A 10,025-nucleotide genomic window follows, 5' to 3' on the forward strand; every position below is an offset into this window, starting at 1 on the left:
TGCACATGTGATGTCATCCCAAGATTTCCCAATAGTGGTATTAGAGCTAGGTTGTTCGTGTAAAAGATTGATTTTGAACTGTATGTGTTGTGTTTTGGAGAAGTTTTTGACGTCAAAATCATTGACGCAAAAGCGAGAAAGGCCAGCAACAGTTACTATCCTTGATGCCCTTGCGGATGGTAGCCTTGGCTGCCATCTACGTGCAAGGGGGTGGCTGTCGGCGGGCTGCTACCAGCGGTTTGTGGCCGACGGCCTACGGCCTGCCTACAGTAGGTGCCACCTACTGGTTGGGCTCTCGTAGGTAGGGCAGCTTGCAACAACGGTCGCCTGCACACGGGCACTGCGCCCGTGCACAAGGGCGGCACTTGCGGGTGCTGGGCCTACGCACAAGCCACCAACAGTGGCGATAGCGAGCCCTAGCGGGCGGCGCTGGTCCGCTGGTGTTGCGCCCGCAGCGGCACCTGCAGGCGTTGTGCTCGCGGGCTAAGGCATCGTAGGGTAGTGACGCCTGCGGGCGCTATGCCCGCGAGTACAATCGCCCGCGGGCGCAGTAGTGCCCGTAGGGGTGGCCCCCCCCCGCCTCCCGCCGTAGAGGGCCACCGCTAATAGGGTGACGGTTACCGGGGAGAGGGAGAAGGGCTTAGGGCTTTTTTCGGACAAAAGATAGTTTTACCCCTTGAAATTTTAAAAATTTCATATTATGTCTTTTATCCAAATTATGAAAATGTCCATCAGAAAGGGAAGAAGCCCGATCTTATAGAAAAGGAAAAAGCTCAATCTTAAGATTGTTAAGATTTGGGGCTGCCCTGCCCACGTTAAAAGACACAACCTCGATAAATTGGAATCAAGGACGGAGCGGTGCAAGTTCGTGGGATACCCCAAGGAAACTTGTGGGTATTATTTCTATCATCTCGAGGACCAAAAGGTCTTTGTAGCCAAGAGAGCGATGTTCCTTAAGAATGAACACATTCTTAGCGGAAACAGTGGGAGCATGATAGAGTTAAATGAGATTTGAGAACCTAACTCAAGCACCACTCTACAGCCCGAGTTTGTTTAGGTACCTAACACACAAGTTCCAACTTTCCATAGGTCCAGCAGAGTATCCCATCCTCCTAAGAGATATGTGAGACATATTGAAGGAGAGAATGTTGAGGATATTGATCCTCAGACCTATGAGGAGGCTATTATGAGTATAGACGCTGGGAAGTGACAAGAAGTCATGAATTCTGAGATGGATTCCATGTACTCCAACAAGGTTTGGAACCTAGTTGATGCACCCGAGGGTATTGTACCCATCGGTTGCAAGTGAATTTTTAAGAAAAAAATCGGAGTAGATGGAGAGGTAGATACCTATAAAGCAAGGCTAGTGGCTAAGGGGTATCATCAAAGATAATGTGTTGACTATGACGAAACCTTCTCACCCTAGTCATGCTAAAATCCATCTGAATTCTATTAGTTATTGCAGCACACTATGATTATGAGATCTGGCAAATGGACGTGAAAACCATATTCCTCAATGGCAACCTCGAGTATATGATACAGCCCGAGGGATTCGTGTCCAAGGACTACGTAGATAAGGTGTGCAGGTTGCTTAGATCCATTTATGGACTAAAGCAAGCTTCCCGAAGTTGGAACATAAGATTTAATGAGGCAATCAGATCTTATGACTTCGTTAAGAACGAAGATGAGCCTTGTGTGTACAGGAAGGTAAGTGGGAGCGTTATCATCTTCTTGGTGTTATATATGGATGACATCCTGATCATTAGGAATGATATATGAATGCTATCTATAGTAAATGCTTGGTTATCTAGATACTTCGTGGTGAAGGACTTAGGGAAAGCATCATATATCTTGGGGATTCCATAGACACCATTGTCAAAGGTATGGCATGAAAAATTTTTCAAGAGATGTCTCATACCGATGAGACATAGGATATCGCTTTTTAGGAGTATGTCCCTAAATACTCCTAAAGAAAGGACGAACATGGATAGGATATCCTATGCCTCGACAATAGGGTCTATCATGTATATTATACTATGTATCAGGCCTGATATAGAAAATGCTTTGAGTGTCACAAGCAAGTCTTAAGCGGATCCAAGCTTGGAGTACTAGAAAGCAGTAAAGTGTATCCTTAAGTACTTGAGAAGGACTAAAGATCTTTTACTTGTATATGGAGGTAGTAGCCTTAGGGTTGAAGGCTACACGGACTTGAGTTTTCAGTCCGATATCGATGATAACAAGTCAGATTCGAGGTATGTGTACACCTTGAATGGAGGAGCAGTGTGCTAGATGAGTTCCAAGCAAGATTCTACTATTGACTCGACCATAAAGGCAGAGTACATAACTGCAGTAGATGCAACAAAAGATAGAGTATAGATGAAGCAATTCATTATAGATTTGGGAGTCGTGTTGGGTAGCAAGGAGCTGATTTCCTTATATTGTGACAACTACGGGGCGATTGCTCAAATAAGGGAACTCATGTCTCATCATAAGTGTTCTGAGGAGGTTCCAACTTATTGGAGAGTTCGTGACCCGAGGAGATGCAACAGTGGAAAGAGTTACATCCGAAGATAATATTGTAGATCCATTGACAAAGTCGTTGTTCAGATTGTTTTTAAGCGTCACAAGGGTCTGATGGGGATCAGATACATAGGTGATTGGCTTTAGGTCAAGTGGGCGATTACTAGTCATATATGCCCTACAAGCCAATCACGTGAGTGATAACACGTGTGACTTGACACATAGTCCTTTTGCTTATTATATTTTGACATTTATCACTTTATATTACTTGTTGCATATATATATATATATATATATATATATATATATATATATATATATATATATATATATATATATATATATATATATATATATAGTGATGTCTTTGGATCTGTGCAATGGGAATCAGATCATGATGAGATCATGATAGTGAGACTGATTCACATTTAAACACAAATCTTAAATAATCTCAGTCATAGGTTACTCGAGAGGGCCATCGAGATAACCGAACAGACTGGTGTGTTGTATACTCGTTCATATGATGGATGCAGCTAGTCTCATAGCTGCTCGTGTGGGGACACTAGGGATATAATATAGGTGCTCATTTGGGAATGAGTTCACTGAGTGATCCGCTTACGAAATACTGAATGGTTGATGATGTCTTATTGTCAAACAGCGACTCCGTAGTCCCAGTGGTGTATCTAGTCTTTAGACTTAAGATACCAAGGATGTCCTATATGAGTGCTTCACTCTTTGATATCGGACTTATAGGTTTGGATGTCTCATATCTAGCACAGTCGGTCATCGGGAGTGGTAGTCAACCTTACGAGGGTTATTGAGTGTTGATAGAGGATCATCCACTCTCGGTGTTGTGAGAGGAATGTCTCATGTATTCTTGCTAAAACAAATCCCTGGCCAGGGTCATTCGGATTGAGAGAGAAAGAGTTCATTGGGAGAATCCGATTAGAGCGAGACTCGAGTAAAAACCGTATGGGTCTAACAACACCATGCCCAGTATACGGTCTCTAGGATATTAGATATATGAGGGACCATAGGAACATGGTAACTAAGGATAAATAGGTCCAATGAATTGGATTCTCCTGTGTCATCTTGGGACTGCGGCGTAGTGGCCTAGTACATCCGCAATCGATGAGTCAAGTGAATTATTATGAAGATAATAATTCACTATGCTAAAAGGAGTTATGATAGGTATGACTCACGACCAGCTCGATATTGGGCCTAGAGGGTCACACACATATGGTAGGCATTGCGATGAGTAGAGGTCCGGAAATAAGATATCCGTCGGAGCCCCTATCTGATTGGATATCCAATAAGCCTTTGAATTATTGGATCTTATGGATGAGATCCAATAAGAGCCCATGAGAGATTATTGGATAGAGATCCTTAATCTAAAGAGGCTTGGGTAGTTGGATGAAGATCGAATACCCAATAGAGGACGATCCATTAAGGTTAAGTTGACATGGAACCTCTATAAATAAGTAGGATTTAATAGTTTATAAGCTAGAGTTTTTTGCTTCCTCTCCTATTATCCTCCCCCTCTTCACCTCAAAGCAGGTCTGAAGTTTTGAGGAGCGTCATCGCAGTCCTACTGTGTGGATCACCACTAGAGGGGAGGGCACTTGACCTCCTTCACCCTCTCCTAGAGATCTGCAGGGATTCAAGGATATACGATCTCCTTATGTAACACAATTTATCTCACACGTGGTTTTCTATTTCGCGAAGTTTTGTGCACCAATCTTCGCATGACGACGAACATATATTTGGAAATTAGAGATTTTGTTTTCTGTTCTTTCGTTGCGCATGTGATGTCGCCCCCAAGATTTTCCAACAGTATCAACGATAGTACCGCTTGTACCTCGAAATTTTTAAGACTTTAAAATTTTTTGCTCTATTTTGAAGCCTCTTGGAGCCTATAAATATCTCATTGAAGCTTGGTTGATGGAGCATTAAATTCTAAGTTTGTGAAGAGTTGTAGCTCTCTCTTCGAGTATTTTTTAAGTCTTTTTCTTTTTTTTAAGTTTAGAGATGATTCTAAGTTATATGATGTGAAAGATCTTGTAAAAAAAACGAGTGTGGAGGTTCACTTCTAAACCTATTAAAAGGAGAAAAGTTCTAATAAGGGTTGTTGATCTTCTTCCGTTAGAAAGAAGATCGATGGTTTTGACGGAATATATATATATATATATATATATATACTGCCCTCCTTCTGCACGCTTCCCGAGGCGGAGCCTCCGTGCTGACCTCTCCGCCAGTCCGTGACGCCCGCCGCTCACACGCCTCACAGCGCGGATGGCGCCCATCCGCCGCCCGCTTATTTACCCTCGTGCCACTCCCCCGCGCCTCCCCGTGCCTTGGCGCAGTCCCGGGTCCTCGATTCTTCCGCCCAGCTAACATCCGTCGCATTCTTAGACTCCCTCTATATATATATATATATATATATATATATATATATATACAGAGAGAGAGAGAGAGAGAGGGAGTCTAATGCGACGGCTGTTAGCTGGTCGAGATGGAAATCGACGACTTCATCAACGTACTCAAAGCCCAACCCTCATTGATAATCCTGCTCTCATCTCTGGGATTCCTCACCCTCCTTAGGGCCGCCATCGCCCCTCTGAGCTGGGTCTACTCCACCTTCCTTAGGCCTGGCAAGGACCTCAAGTCGTCCTACGGCTCATGGGCCCTCGTCACCGGCGCCACCGACGGCATCGGCAAGGCCATCGCCGTCCAGCTCGCCCTCCGTGGACTCCACCTCGTCCTGGCCGGCCGCAACCCCGCCAAGCTCGAGCAAGTCGCCGACGGCATCAGGGCCGCACACACGGCCACCATGGTGAAGACCGTTATCGTGGACCTCGCCACTGACGCGGCGGATTGGATCGACCGGCTCGAGGCGGAGATCGAGGCGCTGGACGTCGGGGTCCTGGTGAACAGCGCGGGGACGACGTACCCCCACGCCATGTTCTTCCACGAGGTGGAGGAGGAGCTGTGGCGGAGCATCGTGAGGGTCAACGTGGAGGCGACGACTAGGGTCACGCGTGCCGTCCTGCCAGGGATGCTCAGGCGGCGGAAAGGCGCGGTGGTTAATCTCGGATCGGCAGCCTCGGCGGTACTGCCTTCTTTCCCTTTCTCTGCCGTGTACGCTGCTACCAAGGCGTAAGTCTGCTTCCTCCTCCTCCTCCATCATCATCATCATCATCATCATCATCATCACCTTGTTCATCGGTAGCAAAACCATGGAATCGCGGATGAACATCAGGGGTGACCTGGCTGATCATGTCTGTAGTCTCATACTTATCCTTGTCATCATCATCATCATCACCTTTTCCCTCTTCCTTCCTATTCTACGTGCTGGTGACATCAGCCCTGAAACTTTTCGGGGGCGGGACAGTCGGGATTCTGATAGCAGGGTCACATGCATAAGAATCATGGCGTACATCATTGGATATATTTACATGTTGAGTATGCATGTTTTAGGTGCATGGTAGGTTGAGCAGGTAAGGCTAAGTTGGCTTTGTTTACCTTCTCATTGAGAGTTCGCACAGCATGCAAAGCACCACTTGCAAGAATTTTCCTCATTAATTTTTGGAGTAAAGACAGGCTGATTCGTAGGTGCCCAAAGTACATCAGATAACTGCTATGCTGATGGGAGTATTTGGAATTTATGATTGCATTTATTGGATGAGAAATGCCTCTGTCTCCCAACTGTCCAATGAATCACACAGTGAAACATAAAGAGATGACGTGCAACTGTTTTTAGTGTTTTCTTCCGGCAAAGACACTTGCACAATTTATCCAAAAAAGAAAAAGTCAACACTAATAAAAGAAGATATTCTTACATTTTCCTACACATCTCTAGTACTTGTAAAACATCATGTACATTAAGAAGTTAGATTACTAGTAACAGCTGGACCTCAATTTTACTCTTAAAAGATGAAATACTATTTGTTGTAATATTTTCTATTTGTACTCAGTTTAATACACAATTTCTGAAAAACAAAGATTGAAATTGGTCTCTTTTCTTTTTTTCTTTTTTTTTTTTATGATTGGTTTAGAATGTTGGGAGTCCATTACACTGCAACTAAGTAGACATTCTTGCATATGTAACTTTCAAACTTTTTTTCACATTACCTTCATACTTGCATAAATTAAAGACAATATTAAAGCCATCTTTTAGATTTGCTCCTTCTGTCACCATATGTGTAAATGCCAATTCTGTGTTTAGATAGGTGCAGTTCTGCTGTGTTTCATGCAGGGAGTAGGGTATACAGTTCAGTGTTTTTTTTTTCTTTTTTTTTTGCTCATTAAATGGACATTGATAGCTGCACAATGATCTTTTGGCTCTTCTGCATAAAGAATTGATTTTGCCTGGCCATTTCTGTAGCTCCATATATATATATATATATATATATATATATATATATATATATATATATATATAGTTGGAATGAATTTTTGACTTACCTGCAAAAAAAGAAACAAAAATCTTTAGAATTATTGTACATATACCTTTTTTTCCAGTGAGTTAATATGCAAGATATCATCACCTTGAACTCCTACTCTATAGGCAAGTATATTCACATTCATCCATTTTATGGAAATCAATTGTTCTAAAAAGAATAATTGAATACTAAATGTGTTCCCAGATACATTGATCAGTTGTCAAGGAGCTTGTTTGTGGAGTACCAGAGGATGGGCATTGATGTGCAGTGTCAGGTTCACCGAATATTCTCTTCCTATGAAGTTTCTGCATTCAATTTTACTTTATATTTGTAGGAAAGATTTGAATAGCACAGTTCAGTTTGTGTCATTCATTTCTACCAAGTGAGATAATTATCTTTATGCCTTGCTAATGATCTATGAGTAATAAAGTCAATATCTACAACAATGGCCATGCATGACCAATACAAACTTTAAGAAAAAGGAAGCGTGATGAGAACTGGATCAGAGGTAGATGTAGTCCAGTAGAATAAATCAGTAACAGCATAGAGTGTAGTAAACTTGTTCAGAGTTGCTGCTACATCACAACTTATGGTTGGCTTCTTATTGCAGATACCTTTCTATGTAGCAACAAAGATGGTGTCCACGAAGCAATCTTCCACATTTGTACCATCTCCAGATGAGTATGCTAAAGCTGCTGTGGATTGGATAGGTTACGGACCACGATGCACTCCCTACTGGTCTCACTCATTGCAGTGGTGCTTCACTTGCTTCATCCCAGATTTTGTTCTTGATCTCTGGCGCTTACATGTTGGGATTACCAACCGAAATCAAGCAGTAAGATCGAAAGAGGAATGAGAACAGAATTTAAAGTTTAGAGTCGGTTTATGATGTTGCCAGTGAAGTACTTTGTGTGGTCTTTGGACAGTGCATCGTACGATCATTACAGTTTGTTTTTATGTGAGAGAGAATGATATTTGATGTGCATGGTAGCTTAAGCTGTTCACCTGCTGAAGAACAGTATAATTCAAGGTATTTGGAGAATGATATTTGAATGCTCTGTCTGCAGAGCATTCATGCCTTCTGCTTCTGGTGGTCTCAAGCCATGTCTTATTTAATCACCTCTGCTCACACCTTTATGAGCATAGTAATGGAGCACACCCACCTCTGATCACCTCCACCTTGATTCCGATGTATCGATGGATTGACCGTACCTAGTAGATGTCCATTGATTCCTGTTGTCCTTGTTCATGCTGCAGTCTCACTAAATTAATTGTTCGAGTGGCTCCTTTCAGGGTTGCAGGCCCGCTGCTTTGGATCATCTTCGATGGCAAAAAGTTGTAATTGCTGTCTTGAAACCATTCTTTGCTCCAATCGTTAGGATCTCAGCAACCAAATTTAAGAGTCCATTTTGATTTTTGATTTCTTTTGGTTGAGGGAATGTTCAGATACATCCATCTGATTAAACCGGGTTTAGATATTATTTATTTGAATTAGAATTAGGACTAAAGATTTAGAAAAAGAGTAAATACCCCAGTTGGATTAGGTATTTGTATTTGGGTTTAAATATGATGAAAATTGATAATACCCAATTGGTGTATTAAATAACAATTATAGTTATTCATTTTTTTTTATATACTCGTATTTAATGAACCAACTTAAAATATGATTTGGATATTCCGAGTTGATTTAAGATTCATCCAAATAGAAAAATAGGTACTCAAAATAGATTTATTCAAATTATACTATAACGAAAAATTATCGGTATCATCCTCATAAGTGTTGTATTTTCTGTATGATACATTTATAATGCAGAAACAATGCTCTCAATAAGAACTCTATCAATGTGTGTATTGTAGGAGGATATGTGACTTACTGTAGAAATGCCTCCATCAGTAGTTATAACTTCAGAGTTGCAGATGGATCACAACTGATGGTTGACTTCTTATTGCAATGAAGCAATCTTCCACATTTATACCATCTCCAGATGATTTGCAATGCAAAAGCTGCTGTGGATTGGATAGGCTATGAACCAAAATGCACTCCCTACTGGCCTCAGTCATTGCAGGGGTGCTTCATTTGCTTCATCCCAGATTTTGTTCTTGATCTCTGGCTTTGACATGTTGGGATTACCAACCAAATCAAGCAGTGAGATCAAAATAAGCATGAGAAAAGAACTCAGTGAGCTTAAATGATAAAAACAGACAAGCTTGAGTCAGTATATGATGTTGCCAATGAAGTATTTCTGTAGTCTTTTGACACTGCATCTTACAATTCAATACAGTAAGGCCACTACTCTATATATACTGTCATTCATAGCAGAAAAAGAGAGTGTTCTATAGCATATAAGATATTTGCCATTTTGTTTCATCATTTCGAGACTCTTTAATCTCACTGTGGAGTGTAGACTAAGTTTACTCTTTCATCATTCTCCATGTAGCTAGTGGTTGAATCTGTGAAGGAGTATGTACCATTTTGTGCTGAAATCTCTAATGAAGACAAAATGCATTCATAAATGATGGGCAAGATCAAGATGAGATGAGTCGGATTCTAGCAGCAGATCACAGTGATACAAAGATTGAAATTGGTCAAAAGTAAAAGACAAGAGAAGCTGAATCTTGGAAGAGATTTTAGTCACCAAACTAAGAACACAGACAAGCTAGAAATGATGCCTAAACACAGCATTGTCACATGAGCTACAAAAAAGATTACTAGTTGATTCAACTTTTGGATGAGGACCTCCGCTGAGCATTCATGAAAATTTTACCCAAAAAATAAGCCGATAATAACGAGTTATTATCAAAGAAAATGAAGTTACAGTCTCTAAAGTTACAAACTCTTTAATGCAGGTTATTGGATTCAATAATCCGAGAGGACCAATGCTAATGTGCTGTTGATGACAATTTAATAGCATTCAACAAATAAATTTGAAGTTTATGAAGCAGTGTATTTTCTTCCAAAAATAAAAAATGTAAACACACTGCTCGAAATGTTTTAGGCAATAGAGACATACCAAAATCTAGTCTCCAAAGGGTAGAATTTCCCCTTCCAATCAAGAATCAATC

At 41.3% G+C, this 10,025-nt stretch overlaps 1 protein-coding gene across 2 annotated transcripts; it reads left to right on the top strand.

Annotated features, from left to right (window-relative positions):
- Positions 1-4,984: 4,984 nt before the first annotated feature.
- LOC135595295 (very-long-chain 3-oxoacyl-CoA reductase 1-like) lies at positions 4,985-8,241 on the top strand. 2 transcript variants are annotated; one of them, XM_065086020.1, is made up of 3 exons: positions 4,985-5,676; positions 7,167-7,236; positions 7,573-8,241. In XM_065086020.1, the coding sequence occupies exons 1-3, from the start codon at positions 5,033-5,035 to the stop codon at positions 7,816-7,818; spliced, it is 960 nt and encodes a 319-aa protein (XP_064942092.1). In that variant the 5' UTR covers positions 4,985-5,032; the 3' UTR covers positions 7,819-8,241. The 2 variants fall into 2 exon arrangements, with proteins under 2 accessions (XP_064942092.1, XP_064942094.1); XM_065086022.1 differs by having other exon boundaries at positions 4,985-5,629; positions 7,180-7,236.
- Positions 8,242-10,025: the final 1,784 nt, after the last annotated feature.

The sequence above is a fragment of the Musa acuminata genome, chromosome BXJ1-10 (assembly GCF_036884655.1).
Source record: "Musa acuminata AAA Group cultivar baxijiao chromosome BXJ1-10, Cavendish_Baxijiao_AAA, whole genome shotgun sequence".
NCBI classification, from domain to species: Eukaryota; Viridiplantae; Streptophyta; class Magnoliopsida; order Zingiberales; family Musaceae; genus Musa; species Musa acuminata.